At 40.5% G+C, this 17,934-nt stretch overlaps 1 protein-coding gene and 1 non-coding gene across 2 annotated transcripts in view; both read right to left on the bottom strand.

Moving 5' to 3' along the window:
* ep400 (E1A binding protein p400) overlaps nucleotides 1–17,934 on the bottom strand; it is a 135,839-nt gene that overhangs the window by 43,427 nt on the left and 74,478 nt on the right. The window contains exons 25-34 of the mRNA XM_048555918.2: nucleotides 17,133–17,297; nucleotides 13,729–13,899; nucleotides 13,551–13,645; nucleotides 12,791–13,110; nucleotides 10,864–11,066; nucleotides 9,709–9,878; nucleotides 7,419–7,615; nucleotides 6,030–6,141; nucleotides 3,778–3,921; nucleotides 206–367 (exon numbers count right to left, since the gene is read on the bottom strand). Of these exons, the coding sequence (XP_048411875.2) occupies nucleotides 206–367; nucleotides 3,778–3,921; nucleotides 6,030–6,141; nucleotides 7,419–7,615; nucleotides 9,709–9,878; nucleotides 10,864–11,066; nucleotides 12,791–13,110; nucleotides 13,551–13,645; nucleotides 13,729–13,899; nucleotides 17,133–17,297 (1,739 nt within the window). The remainder of the gene's footprint in view (nucleotides 1–205; nucleotides 368–3,777; nucleotides 3,922–6,029; nucleotides 6,142–7,418; nucleotides 7,616–9,708; nucleotides 9,879–10,863; nucleotides 11,067–12,790; nucleotides 13,111–13,550; nucleotides 13,646–13,728; nucleotides 13,900–17,132; nucleotides 17,298–17,934) is intronic.
* On the bottom strand, nucleotides 9,407–9,544 carry LOC125464384 (small nucleolar RNA SNORA49). The gene has a single exon (XR_007250015.1). It is a non-coding gene; the product is annotated as a small nucleolar RNA SNORA49 (small nucleolar RNA).

Here is a 17,934-nt window from a genome sequence, read left to right as displayed (position 1 = left end):
TCATAACATATTTAAATCTTTCAAAGCAACACAAACTGTGACAAATAGGTGTAAGGGGAAATTTTGCTGGGCTCTAGAGAAAGAGCAAAAGGATTGGATACCTCTTCAAAAGAGTCAGCACAGGAAAAGGTGAGCCAAATGTTGCTGTTCAATGAAGGCAGATTAAAAAACAAACCTTATAAAGCAAACAGAGAAAACAAGTCACCTGCTCAAGGAGTGCAGCCAATTCGTCCAAGTACGCAGGCTCTTCAGTGCTGGTACACCTGCATTGCTCTAAAGAACTTCCAATACCTTCCCTCAGTTCTGCCCTTGTGGTCTGTCCCAATCTGGCATGATCGCCACTTTCCTGCTCAATGCTATGGAGAGCCTTCAGAAAACAGAAACCACAATTTTATTAAAAGGCACAATTTCAATTGAATGAGGTTCCATTTAATAGGGGCATATGAATAAGAGCAGTCTTCTGTTGAACTGGTTTGGGGTTTTAGGAAATGGATGAAATGTGCAGCAAGACATGAGAGCAGCAGTCACCCATACAGCATCTCAAACCTGTCCTGTAACTTCATGAGATTATGGCTGAACTTCTAACTCAACTCTACTTCCATGTCCTATCCCAATTCCACTGTGCACTTCTTCCCTGATTAATCTCCCCTCATCTCATCTGCTTCACAAATAAAAAGTACCAATTACAGACACTGTGGTGCAATAATGAGGGGAAGTCACTTTGACACTTCATTTGAAGAGGCGGTGATATGTTTGGATGATGTTCAGCTCCTTCAGTGTTGTTGGAGATGTATTCATTTAGACAAGTGAAAAGTATTTCATCAAACACCTCACTTGTACTCTCTATGTGGTGGACAGATTTTTGAGGTGTCTTACATCTACTGATGTGGTTGGACCAGTTCAGGTTCTGGTCAATGGAGGATTCAGGGATGATAATACTCTTGAATATCAAGGGGAATTTGAGACACTTAGAAAATCTCAAAGCAACCAAGCAGATTCATCATGGTTTCATGAACAGGAAATAATGTTTGATTAATTTGGAGAGGTTCTTGAAGTAGAAACAAGCAACATAGATAAAAGGGAACTTACTGGTGTAGCGTACTTACATTTTCAGAAAGTATGTGACAAGGTTCCCCAGCAATTGTTGCCTCCTACACTAGGAACTCTTATTTTGTACCGTAACATATTAGCATGGATACAGGATTAGTCAGACAACAGAATACAGGGCAGGCATAAAATAGGTTATTTTCAGGCTGAGAGGACGCAAAGAGTAGAGTGCCCCAGGGATCAGTGTTGGGACCTTAACTGTTTACAATATCTTGGATGGAGGGGGCCAAATGAATTGTTACTAAATGTACTGGTGACACAAAGAAAAAGGAAGGAAAATAAGTTGTGAAAAGGATGTACAGAATCTGCAAAGGGATTTGGATATATTAAGTCAGTGGGCAAAAATTTGCCTGATGTGAGAAAATGTGAACTTCCCCATATTAACAGGAAGAATAGAAAAGCAACATCTTATTTAAATGGACAGAGACTGCACAACTCTTGAGGTAGATGGATTTGGGTGTCCTAGTAGAAGCACAAAGTGTTAGTACACAGGTACAACAAGTGATTAAGGCAGCAAATGAAATGTTGTTTATTGCAAGGGGAATGAAACATGGAAGTAAGGACCCTTTACTACAGTTGCACAGGGCACTGGTAAGACCGCACCAGAAATAACATGAACAGTATTGCTCTCCTTATTTATGGAAGGACATCACTGCATTAAAACTGTTTAGAGATGGTTCACTTCACAGATTTCATGCATGAGAGAGTTATGCAAAGGTGGCCTGTATCTATTAGAGATTAGAAAAATGAGAGGTAATTTATTGAAGCATAAGACATCTTAAGGGAACATGACAGGAAAGATGCTGAAAGTATGTTTGCTCTGCAGGGAAGACTAGAACTAGATAGCACAGTCTAAAAAATATGGGGTCTCCTATTTATGACTGTGGTGAGGAGAACATTGTCTTGAAGCTGTGGAAATTACTACTTCGGCAAGTGGTAGATTGGGATCACTGGACATTTTTTAAGGCGAGGTAAACAGTTTATTTACTAACAAGAAAGTCCAAGGTTATCAAGAATAGGCAGCAATGTGGAGTTGATGTCACCATTAAATCAGTCACAATTTTATCTAATGGCAGAATAAGCTGGAGGGAGCAAATAGCCTACTCCTGCTCCTAACTAATATTCCTGTATGAACATTAAGTTACTTTATGAATACAGTATACATACACTTGCCAGTTACACCCTTCTGTAAATGCCATACAAGGAATGCATTCTATAGCACAACAGATTGAAAATTAGTACATCACTTTTCTCCAATGCAGATTGACATAGTACTAATAACAAGGAGCAGGCCATTCACAGCTCAACAGTTTGTACTGGAGATAATGCCACACTCCATTGGACTTCCTCCCATTCCTTTCTTTCTAATTAGCACACTTTAAATTTATATATTCTGCTCTGTATTAAATGATCAACCCATAAGAACAAATAAGTTTTAAAATAGTTTTCGAAAACTATTAATCTAATTTTTTTCAACATACCTGACTTAAATATTTACCAACTGCCCTTTTTTTAAAAATGCGTGGTTTCTTGAAATAATAGGCAAAAGGGAAGAAAAGTTGAATATTTTGTCTAGATATCTTGAATGTCTATTTGGGAGGGTGAGGCTGTTGCTAAAGAATCACCATTTACTCTGAACATGTGGCAACAGCAACACCATGTGGTCACGTTCCACCTAGCTCTCAAAAACAGTGAAACGAATTTATTGGTCAATCTACATCACAACAAACTGCGCATCTTCAAAACAGCAGAATGTCTTGACATGCTTCAGGGGAGTGGTATCAAACACTAAGTACAAACATTACCTTCTTTGTACAACAAGACTCACCCACTGAAACATTGTGCATAGTAACTTCACTCTAAGCTTGATGAATTTATTCTCTCACAAATATAAAATAGCATGCTTTTGAGTGAATCAAATACTTCACAGAGGTGCATGAGGAGGCAGGAAACGAACAGCTCTGCTACCTCATAAGGGTGAGCAGTCAACCATATCTAAATAACAAGGAAAGCATATGGGGGCAGATTTCCCAGTCCGATGCAGGAAGATGTGGGAAGGAACATTTATATACAAAAAACTGTCATAAGATACTTTTTAAGAAGTGATTTTACAAACAGCTCAAGTGCTTTTTTTCTGTTGAAGCAAGTTGTAGACTTCCAAAGAAGATCACCTGCAAGCATAAAACTGACAGGCTTGCTCTAAAATTGTTAGGTCTGTATGAAGTATTGTCTCTCACTTATCATGGGTGGTTGCATGTGAATGTGTGATGATTTCATTATACTTCTGCCAGTGAAGTTATAATCCCCTCCACTGCAGGCCAGGTAGGGTAAGAGGCTTGCAGCAGGACAGCATTTACAACATGATATATAGACAGAGGCAATCTTCGTAACGAGGACCAAAGGACCATTTAATACAGATAAAACGCATCATTTTAACATGAGGATGGAGTTATATTTACACAGCTTCATCCAACTAACCACACAGCTACAGCATTATTGGAGGAGGAAAAACATTAACCTGCCTTCTTTACTCTCGACATTGGCTGCTGGAGAAGCTATTTACAAGACTTTCCAAAAGCTTTTACCCAACTTGGGAAATGAACAAGACATATTGAACACACTGTAACAGTACACCAGTTACAAAGCTAACAATTAAATGGGTTTGAGTACCTCCAGGAAGGGTTTGGTCTCTTTTGGTGAGATCTGGTTTGCTAAGGATGACACCTGAGACAGCACAACAAACTCCTCCGTCTTTAACTTTGACGCAGTCTCTCCCATAAAAGCAGGAATTTCAAACAAGTCACGGACTGTTTGCTGCAACAAAATGTCAGAGTTTGCACTGATCATAAAAAGTTTCAGGTAATGCTGAATATAAATCGCTCATTCTGCAGCTAACAAAGAGGCAATCCTAACATCATTGAAAATAATCAGCACATGCAGTTTAAGACTGTCATCTAAACTTCCAAGATGGCAAATAAACATTTTACGTAGACATAGTCTAACATACAGATGTCATTTCTTCAGCTCTCAGCCAGCTTTAAGTAAAGTTTAAGTCAGTCGCAATTAGGGGGTACTTACACACAGAGGCAGGCCATTTGTTTAAACTAATTTCCTAAAATACAGTGTGACTGGTCGCCAGGATCTGTAGTCTATCCTAACTGCCAATAAATGGAGTGGCTTACTCAGCCATTTCAGAGAGCAGTTAAAAGTCAACTACGTTACCTTGGGTCTACAGTCACAGGCAAGCCAGACCGGATAAGAATGGTGGATTTTCTGGCCTAAACGACATTACTGAGCCAGATGTGGTTTTACAACAAACCATTGTGACATACATTCCTCCCAAGTTCTTGACATCATGTGGACCTCTAAGGTTGGCACGTGGCAGCACAAGAGTCATTGGAAGTGAGTGTGTGGACACATGGATCAGCGTGCATGCAGCCCACATGGATGCAGAGTCTACAGGGAATGCTGGCTGTCATGGCCACTATTACTGATAGCTGGCTCTGTATTCCAGATTTATTGTTTGAATTTGAATCCCAATGTGATAGGATTTGAATCTATTTCCTGTACGATTAGCCTGGGTCAATTTGTTCCGAAGAATCATAGCTGGACACAATACTTTAACTCTTTCTCTGTCCAGATACTGAGTTTTTCCAGCACTTTCTGTTTTTATGTCAGATCTTTAGCATCTGCTGTATTTTGCTTTTAAACTGGGTCTCTGGATTACCAGTCGAGTGAGATCATAACTATGCCATCTCTCCTTGCTGGTATTAATGTTCCATGTGAGCTGCTTCCTACTCTGTTTCATCTGATCATGGTGTTGATGTGCTCACTTTATTGTAACAGCCAGGAGAGGTCAATGAAACAAACTATTCCACACAAATAAAAGTGCAAATGCACAATCACTGCTATATTTAAGCAGCCATCACTCTGACTCAGCAGTAACACTCTCACCTCAGGGTCAGAAGCTTCTGGGTTCAATCTTGAACTGAGACCTAAATGCACTCTAACACTCCAGTGTAGTACTGAGGGAGTACTATATGGTTGGAGGTACATGCTTCTAGAAGAAATGTGAAAAAGAAAAGGCCACATCTGTCCTCGCAGGTGAATGCAGAACACACATGGCACTGTATAGAAGTTGACATGCAGCTCTTGGCAGCATGGTCAATATTTATCTTTTGCTGAACATCACTCAGAATATCTCATGACTGTCTGTGGGATCTTGCAGCGTGTAAATAGATTGCTGATCTGCTTCGCATTGTGACAACTGCATAGAATTCAGCAATACTTTGCCTCTGTGGATTGCCTTAGGGCACCCTGAGATTGCGACAGGGGTAACTGCATCTTTATTCCATATGGTTTCAACCAATTACAGATGAAGGGAAAGGGAATCATATCAGAGGAATGTTCCCAAAGGCCACTGCATTACGTTCAGCTCCAGTGCAAATACATAACACGGCCTCAGAAAAATCAACCGAATCGTTTCACTGTCTGGAACAGTACATTTAGGTTTCGTTGTCTAGCACATAGTTTTGCTGGCCTCATATGCGAGGAATCTCATCAGCTTTCTTTCAGCTAAATGCCAAAGGAGGGGCCCATCTGAAACAGAATATTCTGCATATGAGGATGAATTACACGTTTTGTTTTGCACATTATACAGGGATAAGAAAGATTATTATGATGAATCCTCAGCTCGGACTTATTCAGGAAAAACACGCAAAACAAAAAAACAAAAATTCTAGATGCACAATTCAAAACACAAAGAACACCTTTTGAGGGAATATGTGCAAAATGCACTCTCATTTAATTCACCCCAAGTTGTTCTTCATTTTTCCCAGGACTGTTCTTCCTTAAAATAACAAGAAATGTTCAGACTCGCCCTGGGTTCACTCAGTAACAGCAAATGAATGGCGGACAAATACCTGTTGCAAATAAGCTGTGCAGTAGTTGCTTCCATGCGAAGCCACATCTCTGATCAAATTCTTTGTGCCATTTTTGAGAAGTTTCTCCTCGATGGAGTTGCCGATAACTAGTCTGCAGAGGAGATGTAGACAAGGAAGGTGAGTCAGACTCCAAAATTTACAAAGCACCTGGTTACAAGTTTAAACGTGTCTTCACAAAATTTGAAGGCAGGTAATTCAAATAAAAAGATAATCAGCCACAGGAAATGGGCACTGCTGACAAGGCTGGATTAATCGTGCATCTCAAGTTGCCTGAGCTTGACACTCTGTAGTTGGGCTGGTTCACTACAGAGCATCACCCATCTAGCTTGGGACTTGAATCCTACACAGACTACACTGGGTACTGGAAGAACCAAGCTCCTGAAGGGCAGAACTGAACACGAGAAGAATTTCTCCCAATCTACAAATAACAAATTAAACTAAATTCTAAACTGACTGTACTATTCCAACTGTGGACTATAATGTTGACTTTATACATTGTATGTTGACCACCATTAAATTTGACTCGTACATTACACTTCTGGTCATAAAACTCAGTATTTCAAAATATTTTTTAAGAGGTCTTCTCAAACTCTCCCCATAACAGTATTGTGGGTCTACCTACAGCGCATGGACTGCAGCAATTTAAGAAAATAGCACCAGCACCTTCGCAAGGGAAACTAGGAACAGGTAATAAATACCGGTGGCCCAGCCAAAGATATCCATGTCTCATAAGTGTAAAAGGAGCTCAGAAAAAAAGCCAATAACTTATTTAGATGTTGCATTGTTGATCATATCCAGAATATGAACAGACACACGACGTGACTCTTTGGTACTCTTTCATACATGAGAAACGTGACCTTCTTCTAGCAAGTGGTAAACTCCTGGGATACTTATACAACCCACTCCTCAGAGTCAGTTCATCAAAAAGAAGCTATCACGGAGAAAAATAGCAGTCAACACGGACACAAATCTGACTGTCTGGTGGATCCCTTAAAACCTCATGCTTTGGCCAGGTTTTTGGTATGCAGGCTGATGACACTTTAATAATATTCCTGCAAAATACCTCGGGACGTCTTGCGATGCTAAACAGGCTGTACAAGTTGCTGGCAGCTTCTGGGCAATTTAGAAAACAATTGCTCTGATCAATCTAGTACAAGCTCCAAAAATAATGAATGCAATCATGCAAAGTACAGTACTTTATGTGAGTCCAAATCCATATCCATCTCAACTGGTCCCTGAAATGGCCAAAGAAACTACTCAGTTCAAGGGCAATTCGGGGTTGGCGACAAATGCTGACCTTGCCAGTGATACCCACATGAAATAAAGGAAAAATTCACAGTACTGAAGAAGCAATTTTTCATACAATACCTGTAGATATGAATATCTTTACATTTTCCAATTCTATCACACCATTCCTGGACTTGTGAATCCAGGGTTGGGTTCAAGTCACTGTCATAGACAATAACCGTGTCAGCATCAACCAGGTTAACACCCGTAGCACCTCCACGGGTAGAAAGGATGGCACAAAAGATGCGCTTATCTGTATTAAAAAGTTTCATCAGCACCTGGAAACAGAAAGTTCACAAAGATTAGACAGCACCTCTCTCCTTCATAAAGACACAGACAGACTGATTCAGGTTAAAAAGGGAACCAGAGTTTGTAATCAGAGATTATGGGAACTGCAGATGCTGGAGAATCCAAGATAACAAAGTGTGGGGCTGGATGAACACAGCAGGCCATCCAAGGTTAATAATCCCCCTAGTCCTCACATACCACCCTACCAACCTCAGGATACAACACATCATCCTCCGACACTTCCGCCATCTACAATCCGACCCCACCACCAAAGACATTTTTCCATCCCCACCCTTATCTGCTTTCCGGAGAGACCACTCTCTCCGGGACTCCCTTGTCCACTCCACACTCCCCTCCAACCCCACCACACCCGGCACTTTGCTACACTTGCCCCCACACCTCCTCCCTCACCCCCATCCCAGGCCCCAAGATGACTTTCCACATCAAGCAAATGTTCACCTGCACATCCGCCAATGTGGTATACTGCATCCACTGTACCCGTTGTGGCTTCCTCTACATTGGGGAAACCAAGCGGAGGCTTGGGACCACTTTGCAGAACACCTACGCTCGGTTCGCAGTAAACAACTGCACCTCCCAGTCGTGAACCACTTCAACTCCCCCTCCCATTCCTTAGACGACGTGTCCATCCTGGGCCTCCTGTAGTGCCATAATGATGCCACCCAAAGGTTGCAGGAACAGCAACTCATATTCCACTTGGGAGCCCTGCAGCCCAATGGTATCAATGTGGATTTCACAAGCTTCAAAATCTCCCCTTCCCCTACTGCATCCCTAAACCAGCCCAGCTTGTCCCCGCCTGCCTAATCTGATCTTCCTCTCACCTATCCCCTCCTCCCACCTCAAGCCGCATCTCCATTTCCTACCGACTAACCTCATCCCGCACCCTTGACCTGTCCATCCTCCCCGGACTGACCTATCCCCTCCCTACCTCCCCACTCATACTCTCCTCTGCACCTATCTTCTCCTCTATCCATCTTCAGTCCGCCTTCCCCTCTCTCCCTATTTATTTCAGAATCCTCTCCCCATCCCCCTTTTCTGATGAAGGGTCTAGGCCCGAAATGTCAGCTTTTGTGTTCCTAAGATGCTGCTTGGCCTGCTGTGTTCATTCAGCCCCACACTTTCTTAACCAGAGTTTGTACTTTGGTGCTGTCATCTTACGAATTTCTCTATTTTCAAATGAATAGATAGAAATCTAAGGACTGCACACCTGAGTAAGTCCTATAAAAGTAAAGCTGTTATCATTGAGGTTCCTGGAGTCGTATTCTCTGCAGGGGACAACTGACCTTAAACCTCAGTTTATACCTTCCACTTTCAAGTGACTGTACATTTCCAAAAAATGTATTTGTTCTTGGGAAGCAGTGATAATGCCTCACGTACAACGTACCAATGCATCATTTACTGCCCAATCCCCAAATGCAGAGGTAATAAGGCTCAGCTGCATGTCTGGGACTGAAGTAATGTATTGAACAACTAAGCAGGGACAGGCAAGTTTAACCCTCCATACTCAAAGGTCAATGAATGAGTTGGTCTTTTCTATAAAAAAAAAGCAACAAACCAACAGTTTCAATGGAAATCTTATCTCGTGGTAGCCAACTAATGATCAGCTTCACAGAAATCAAACTGTCATGATGAAAATTTCATCATGCAACCTCTGAGTGGGCAGTTCTATGCCACAATCACTACACTATTACACCATCGTAATACTTGCTGATTTCTGTCATTACTTACACTGCTAAAAGAGTGAGAGGCTTCTGTAATAAACTGTTGTCAGCCTGTTCTAAAGGCCCCAGAGAATATCAAATTAATTCCCACCGGGGAGGGAAAAAGGCTTTTTATCTACCCCCAGGACAATGACAGTACACAATACAGCTTTCACTGTGCCTGCAGTAAGGATGGGGGAGTCTGCATCAGCTACATAAGGGAAAAATAATGCAACACAAGCCATTAAACCTGAACTATTGGAGTCATTATTAGAAACTAAAATTGGAATTTCAAGGAATTACACAAACATACTTTATACACAAACATATTTAATCTACAAAGTAGTACTTATTAAAACAATTACCTGTCGTTGATTAAGATGAACATTACTATCAATTCTCACAAAAGCAAAACTGTGGTAATCCAGGAAGCTCTCCAGAATGTCCAGCATTTGAACCATTTGTGTGAATATCAACACCCGGCGCCTTTCTGATTTCAGTTTATGAAGCAGAACAGCCAGTGCTTCCAATTTCCCTAAGCAAAGAGTAATCACATCGATAGCTTAACCAGGCAATTGTTCTCACTGCAATCTGATCACTGCCTCCCTCAACTAAATCAAACAAACAGAACAGGAAGTTGGGGGATATTTTAAAACCTTCCCGACTCAGCCAAAACTGGGCATGAGGTAGACGCAAATGAGTGAGAGACTTGTCCACAGGCCTCCCATCACTGGGACCCTGCTGCCACTATGACATTGGTCCAAGTGAGAATTTAAGTGGGGATTTCCCTGTCAGTCAAGTGCAGTCCTGATCGTCAGGACAAGTCAACCTTTAGGTAAGTTCAGAGGAATAGTAGTATCCATCTAGACCTGACAGCAGGCCCTCCATGCTCCTGAAAATTACTGTGTCATTTCTCAGAACCCTGCATGAACCCATCCTGCCCCTACTGTACCTCTAGGTAAATCCTCCAAGAATTCTGAGCTCCTCTAGTTTAATTGCTCCACAATTAACAATCACGAATTGAGTTTCTTGGGCCCCAAGTAGAAACTAAAATTTTCTCTCAAATTCTCTGTCCACCAATTGCCTCTCTCACTATGTAAAGCATTTTTGACAAAGTTTTTAATCCCCAGTCCTAAACACATCTTATGTGACAAAAATCTTTTGTGATAAAGATCCCGTGACGTACCGTGATGTTTTCTTATGTGAAGGTATATAGACAGAAATTACAACTGGATATTGACCAGCAGGATGTCAATGAGTGAAGGCCATTAAAAACTGACTGAGTTTCCCACAGCTGCTGGCTGACTGTTTGCTTACCTACTCTGCTGCCAAGGATTTAAAACCAGCTAAGTCTTCCACACCTTGAAATGTGGCTTTTCACCCAATTCTGTCAATAAGTTGGACATTTAATACAAAACAAAAAAGGAGTGGAAATACATGCAGAGCAGCACGAAATAATAGCTCTATCTGAAGCTCATTACTAAAGCTTTGTTAGAGACAAGTATCCCTAATTTACTAACCTGAGTCAAACTGTATAAGCCTCGGGTCAGTTAACAGTAACTTTGTTGTAGAAGTAACCTGCAGCAATTGTTGGGTGTATGGAGCCAGCTCCTGTTTAAGGTTAGATTGGAATAGCCTCATGCGATGCGTATAAGGTGGTGGAGGGTTAAACGTGTACAGAATTGGCAGAGGTGCCACTACATTTGGAACAACACAGTGAACCCTGTGGAAAAGGCACAATATTTCTTAGCACAAGTTTCCAACCTAAATGGAAATTGCATCATTGCACCATATTTGACATAGAAACATTGGTTGAGGTTTTGAAAGAAAACATGACTTTGCAAAATGACAACTGACAAAATGACAAAACAATGGGCTCCACTTTCAAAGGCTCACAGGAGGCCTGTAGTGACACAATTTGAAAATCACAGTTCTAAAGAGGTCATCTCATGATCTCAATACCTCCAAGGTAGTTCTGAACTTACAAAGAACCAGTCAAGGGCAAAGAGAATACTGAAAAGGAATCCTACTGCTTCCCAGTTACCAGGCCATTAAAAAAACATGCAGTCAGCTATATTATTTTTAATCTTTCTTTTAATGGGCACAAAGATCTGGTGCATGCATCTTTCACAGCTACTTTCAACTGCAAAATCCAACACTACCAGTGGTCCACAATGAACATGTGACTTCAGGATCATACTCACTCAGACATTATCATTCAATACCAGCATATGGGCAGGATTTCAAACCACTCAATACCTGCCTTCCTCTGATTCTGAAACCAATACTCATGCTTTGCATCAGCCTGAAACTCAATTATGTTTAAATTCTGCCATAATTTTCAGCTCCATCATCCTCTCTGCTCATCTATTATTGAATTCTACTGCTGATCTCTGACGAAGTGCTGCATAAATTTCCTATTTTTCTCTCCACACACTAAACCATGCGATGTGGTTTGCAAAGCCCTTAACCTGTAAAGAATATTTCCTGAACCCAAATTCCCCCAGAGCACTCCCATTAGGACCTACAAGACAGTGCCATTGAGACAGAAGGGTGTGGTTCATGCTTCCTCCAAGACTTGGATATATAATACATGTTGAAACTCCACACAGTCCGAGGTTGAGGTACACTGTTACAGGTGCCAACTTTCAGATGAAACTGTAAACAAAGTTGTCCTGCTCAAGTGATGTTAAAGGTACGATGACAGCACTTGAAGAGGAACAAGGACTTCTTAGTGTCTGAAGCAACATTGCTCCATCACACAAATCAGGCTTATTGATCATTTACCTCATTGTTTCTTTTGCAAGAGGAAGAGAATCTTACATCATGCAACCCACTGCTGCATTTGCCCATTTGGCAACAGTCATATTGCTTTAAAATGTCAATGACTGTAAAGCTCGATGAAAGATGCTGGAAATGAATAATATCCTATTCTTGTCTCACTTTTCTTGGTTAATAAATCTCACTAACCATTTTTCTTAGCAATCAATCTAAATATGGACATCCTAAAATAGGTGCACATCTTTTCTTTAACACAGAGACTTAACACTGGGAACAATGCAACAGATGCACCTCAACGATTTTTAATATCATCCCCTTAATTCACTGACATTTCCCATGCACCCTCTCTGCCTTCAGCTTTGATTCCATATTTTTTGTTTGCTTCGTTCACCTGTAATGCATGGTGAGATTACCAATTTGGGGGCAAAAAGATGAGATCAAGGCTATTTCAATATTAGGCTATGGTTAAGTTCATAGCAGAATGAAAAAGCTGCTTTGGGTTCTGCACTTTGATATATAAAAAAACACCATCTTAGGCCACCTGACTAATTTGGCATCTCATATTATATACAGTGGAAGATGTAAATCAAGGCATTTGGCTGTGATATAGAGATGCTCTGTAAAGCTAACTACAAACGACTTACTGTACAACGATATACTGTTCACCTTTTAATGATGTCTTGCATACTATCTTGCCTCTGATCCATGGATAAGATTGCTTGTGACAAAGATTCTGTCCTTTTCCAAGATATTTCAGCAAAGGAGTCACTCACTGCCTGCTGAATGTTGCAGCAGTTCACGTAACCAGAGAAAAGCCAGGCGTTCTCAGCTGATTTAAGCTTTGTAAGTTTATATTCGCCAATCAAGAAGCAAACTCCCAACAGTTCTGTACCATAGACAGGCATCACAGAACATCGTTTCTCATTTATCAAGAAAATTCGGTCCAACCGTTCCTTTATGAATTTTTTCTTTTCTTCTACAGAATCCTAGAAATCATAAACAACATTCTCAAGTGTTACAGAGAAAAAACACTGAACAAGTTGTCTGTCATGTTAGCAGGGTAACTCTAAAAGTATTAAAATTAGAGTTGCAGTTTAATAGCTGAATACCCTATGTATGCCCTTCTCTTTTGAAGCCTTATACTGGCCCCCACTGGCAATAGAGTGCAACACAATCTGACAAGTTTAAATAGGTACTTTCTACTAAAATTACAGACCAGAGATTTATAATCAGACAAATTTTAGAATTTATTAGAAAAATTGAAAGGAAGCGTGCACAAAGTTTTTTTAAGTTAATAAAGATGGACAAATTTAGCCCTCTTTTATGCTCTTCGTTCGTAACTGTTCAAGGTCTGATTAATTTAAAAATATTGAACTTGCAAGTTTAACAATGAATACTCAAACCCGTTTAAAAATAACGTGATCACCTGTGTAGCAGATCCTAGAGAAGATATTGGCCTTAGGATTGCTCCCTGCTCACCAGATGCTGAACTGCTAACTGTTCTGGTCGTGAGGAAAGATGCTTAAAAAAAAACAAAGTTATAAGCTGGGGCAATTATAAATTCATGAACAAAGCATTTTATTTACAGTCTCTGAGTCACTCACCTTGTGTTGAAACAGAAGTGGAAACAGAACTAGGTACTATTCCTTGCTGGTTTCCAGTTGCTGCAGAGGCATTTTGGACTGCATTGCTCTGGGATTGTGCTTGCAACAAAGCCTGACTTTGTTGACGCATAATCTGCTGCCCTGGTGCTGATACTATTTGTAGGACATTACCTGTATTTTTTAAAATTAAAATAAATAATTAAATTATTCTTCTCGCATAATACAAAACTTGTTACATTCAGAATTCCTTTATAGGATCACATTGTTAGCCACTAACAGCTGCCATTAATAGCTATTAATTTTCCTAGCTTGATCGTTATCCACTCCTTTGTCTATCCAACTGTTCTCTCTCTTTGGGCTCCAGCTCCACCAATTGTTTAATCCTTATCCCCTCCTCCCACCCTGTCTTCTGCATAAAAGCCCACTTTTTCCTAGCTACCATCTATTCTGAGGAAGGGCCACTGTACCCAACACTTCAACTCTGATTTCACTCCACAGATGCTGTCAGGCCTGCTGAGCTTTTCCAGCAATTTCTGTTCCTTTGTAGGAAGTTGCCCATCTCCTGTTCTTTTTCAAAGCAGAGTCAAGATTTTCCTCCTTTCTTTAACTGCACACAGAGATCCCCGACTTTTATCGACTTCAGACTCTTGGCAGCAAGTACATTATGCAGCATCTGTTGTGAATAGCTTCAATCATCTGAGGTGGTGCCCTCAGAGAAAGGTCTCCCACTATACCAGTAAGGCATGTGATATATTTGGGTTTTCCCAGCATCTATAGAACATCTTCAGCACAGTTCTATGTTCTACAGATGCTGGGAAAACTGGATTCTTTGTTTTCAAATCATAGATCAATTAAAGTCAAGTCCGAATGTTTATGTTGTAATGTGTTTCTTCAACTATCTGATACTATCTGATAAATGCTGTTAACATGTCCAAATAACAAGTAGAAACAAAAATCAAAGAAATTATTTTGTGAGTGCTGAAATTATTCAATGTCTCCACAGGATCACCCTCGTCCCCAAAAAGTAATATAACATTACATCAATTTCAGATCTTATTCCAAGGTTTAAACTAATAAAAAAAATTCAACAAACAAAAAGACACAAGTAATAAATTTTCAGCAGAAAATAGGAGTTTTGTTCTCTACAAAACAGAAGGCTGAGGGGAGACCTGATAAAATCTTAACGATATGAAAGCTGTTGTGGGAATAGAAAAAGTAACAACAGATGGGGTGTCACAAAACTAAGGCATCACTCATAAATCTATTCCAGAATCCAAGAAAAGTATTTTTATCCAGAAAATGGTGAAAAATGTGAAACCAACTACCACAGGAAGTATTGATGGAACAGAACAGAGACATTCAAAGGGAAGTTGGATAAACTTGAGAATAAGGAAAGAAGATTGTCAATGTTAGGATTAAATGAAGAGACTGGGATGAGGGTCATGTGGACCATAATCACCTTATCAGGATCTGCCGTATCAAACAGCTATTTCTGAGCTGCAACTATATTGTGTAAATTCGAAGGTTCTGATATGGATGATAAATAGTTCTTTTAAATATAAAATTACAAGCAAAAACTGCATCTACAGAATTATAGCAGCCTCACTGCATTTTTTTTTTGGAAGCATCCATTCCTGTTCAACTCAACATCAATCAACCAAAATGTTCACATTCTTAGCTTCAGAATAGATGCTGAGATTTCTTAGTCAGATTGGAGATTCAGCGACCTTCAACAAAGACCGATCATCATTCAAACATTAATGACGAAGAGTCTTAAGTATTTGCTGGTCTCTCCCTCTCTCATTCAAGGTTGGGACAGTGCAGATAGTTTCTAAACTTGAATTGCTGAATTAAAAAAGGTAATGGCCAGAATGAATCATGACAGAACTGCTTTGTTTAGTGCTGATTGAGACAACCAGAGGTGGGTATCTTCATTCCTTAAAAGTGAGAAATACCACCTTGTCTAAAGGCTGACTAAGAAAACCTGACATGGGGAATTCTGCTGGAGGATAGTAATTAAGAAACATTTCAATGTTTAGGTATAATGTATCAGCAAAACAGAATGGATAGGAAAGAAGATAAGGCAGCTAAAAGTGTGAAGCTGGATGAACACAGCAGGCCAAGCAGCATCTCAGGAGCACAAAAGCTGACGTTTCGGGCCTCGACCCTTCATCAGAGAGATGTGATGAAGGGTCTAGGCCCGAAACGTCAGCTTTTGTGCTCCTGAGATGCTGCTTGGCCTGCTGTGTTCATCCAGCTTCACACTTTATTATCTTGGATTCTCCAGCATCTGCAGTTCCCATTATCACTAAGGCAGCTAAAAGTGGTGCTTTATATAAAACTCAACAGGAAAAAAAGGCTGCTGGTTCTACTTCCAAGAGAGTTTTTCTTTCCAAATGAATATCTAATATAGACCAAGAGCTAATTCCTCCCTTTCAAAAGAATCTATGATTATTTCCCTCTCAAAAGAGTCACCCATAAATACAGGGTAACTGCAGTTTTCAGTATCTTGGTCTGAGTGACGAAAGACCTATGGATTCTTGGCTTGATGCCCTCGGAAAAGCAGTAATTTGGATGTGTGTCTGGACTAGAAAACCAGGGACCTGAAGCCATGCACTATATTCCCACCATAGCAACTGGGAAATTTAAATTCAATTAAATAAATAAATCTGAACTGAACAGTTGGTAGTAGTAAAGGGTGTACCTACTGGACTGTGATAGATACCCATCCTATATACATTCTGCTTTAGGGAAGGAAATCATCCATTCTTACCTGGTCGGTCCTTTGTGACTTCAGAGCCAGGACAGCGTCATTAACTCTAGATTACCTTTAGAAATGGCTGAACAAGCCAATACAACCTTCTCAAGAACAATTGGGGATGGGCAACAAATGCTGCTGGCCTATTAGTGATGCTCATACTCCACGAAATCATATGGTAGAGGACAGAAACTACTATATTGACTTTAATTTTGATACGGGCAATGAGTTACAGTATCTGTATCTGGCAAAATGTTGCCTGCAAAACAAATGAATTTCAACATTGTATTAGCAGCTGGATGGAGTTCTCTGCCTTCTGCAGTTGGAAAATAATCTCCAGGAGCAATCACTTTATATCTACACTTAATCAAATGATATCCCCTGATATTACTCATGTCATGTCAGAAGGAGTGGGGATCCATTATTACTTGGTATTCATGACTGCAACTACAATGTTGTGAAGAGTTGTCTGCATGGAGATTCCAATTTTGCACACATTGTCAAACGTAAATGCTGCCGTAAGAAATGTGACCAAAACAACAACAAGAAATGACATTTAGGGGCAAGAAATGTGTGTGTGTACACAAGACAAATATATTTTAAATGATAAGTCATATACATGGTCACTACTTGCTGCTGAATATACCTTGTAACTGGAGATGCTGGCCTGCAGTGAGCTGCCGCAACTGACTGCTAGACAAGGTAAACTTGTTCCCTTGGAAGTGCAGCGTCACGGGCTGACTAGTCTGGGTGCCTCGTCCTTGCCCACCAGCTATGGAGGCAAGCTGGGCGATGCTAACGACTTCTCCACCTGCAAGGGAAGGACAATGTGCAATGCAATTACAAACAAAACATCAGCTGCACTGTGCTTTGGTAGTTAGTATATCTGCACCCAAGCTCTACTCATGCAAGGTCATCTACAGTGCGCAAACAAGGTGTCAGAGAAGTTTTATGCAGGAAAAGCAAAGTGAGATCAAGTTTTTAAAAAGCTGGCCAGGCAATCAGTTGTCTAATAAGATTGATTTATATGTCTACACTGATGTTCAAAATAGAGTTTTCTGGCAAGGCTTAATGAAGGCAAGAATTAACGTGTTCTCCGCTTAACACTGTCCGTTTTTCTATATTAATTCACAGGGCATGGACATCACCGGCAAGGCTGCATTTATTGCCCATCCCTAACTGCCTTCAATATGCCACCTTAAATATGAATAAGTGGTGCTCTACAGAACATCACGGGATAGTTAAGAGTCAACCACACTGCTGAGGATCGGAAGTCACTTTTCAGGCCGGATTAGGTCGGCACAGAAGATGTCCTTCCCCAAAGGATATTAGCAAGCCATTTTTTAAAAATGAAACGCCAACACTATTGTGAATATTAGTTTTTTGTTCCAGATTTATTTAATCAGTTAGATTTTCCAGCTGTTGTGATGGGATTAGAACTAGCTTCT

This window comes from Stegostoma tigrinum, chromosome 26 (genome assembly GCF_030684315.1).
Source record: "Stegostoma tigrinum isolate sSteTig4 chromosome 26, sSteTig4.hap1, whole genome shotgun sequence".
Taxonomy (NCBI): domain Eukaryota; kingdom Metazoa; phylum Chordata; class Chondrichthyes; order Orectolobiformes; family Stegostomatidae; genus Stegostoma; species Stegostoma tigrinum.
This window is presented reverse-complemented; position numbering and strand designations above follow the sequence as displayed.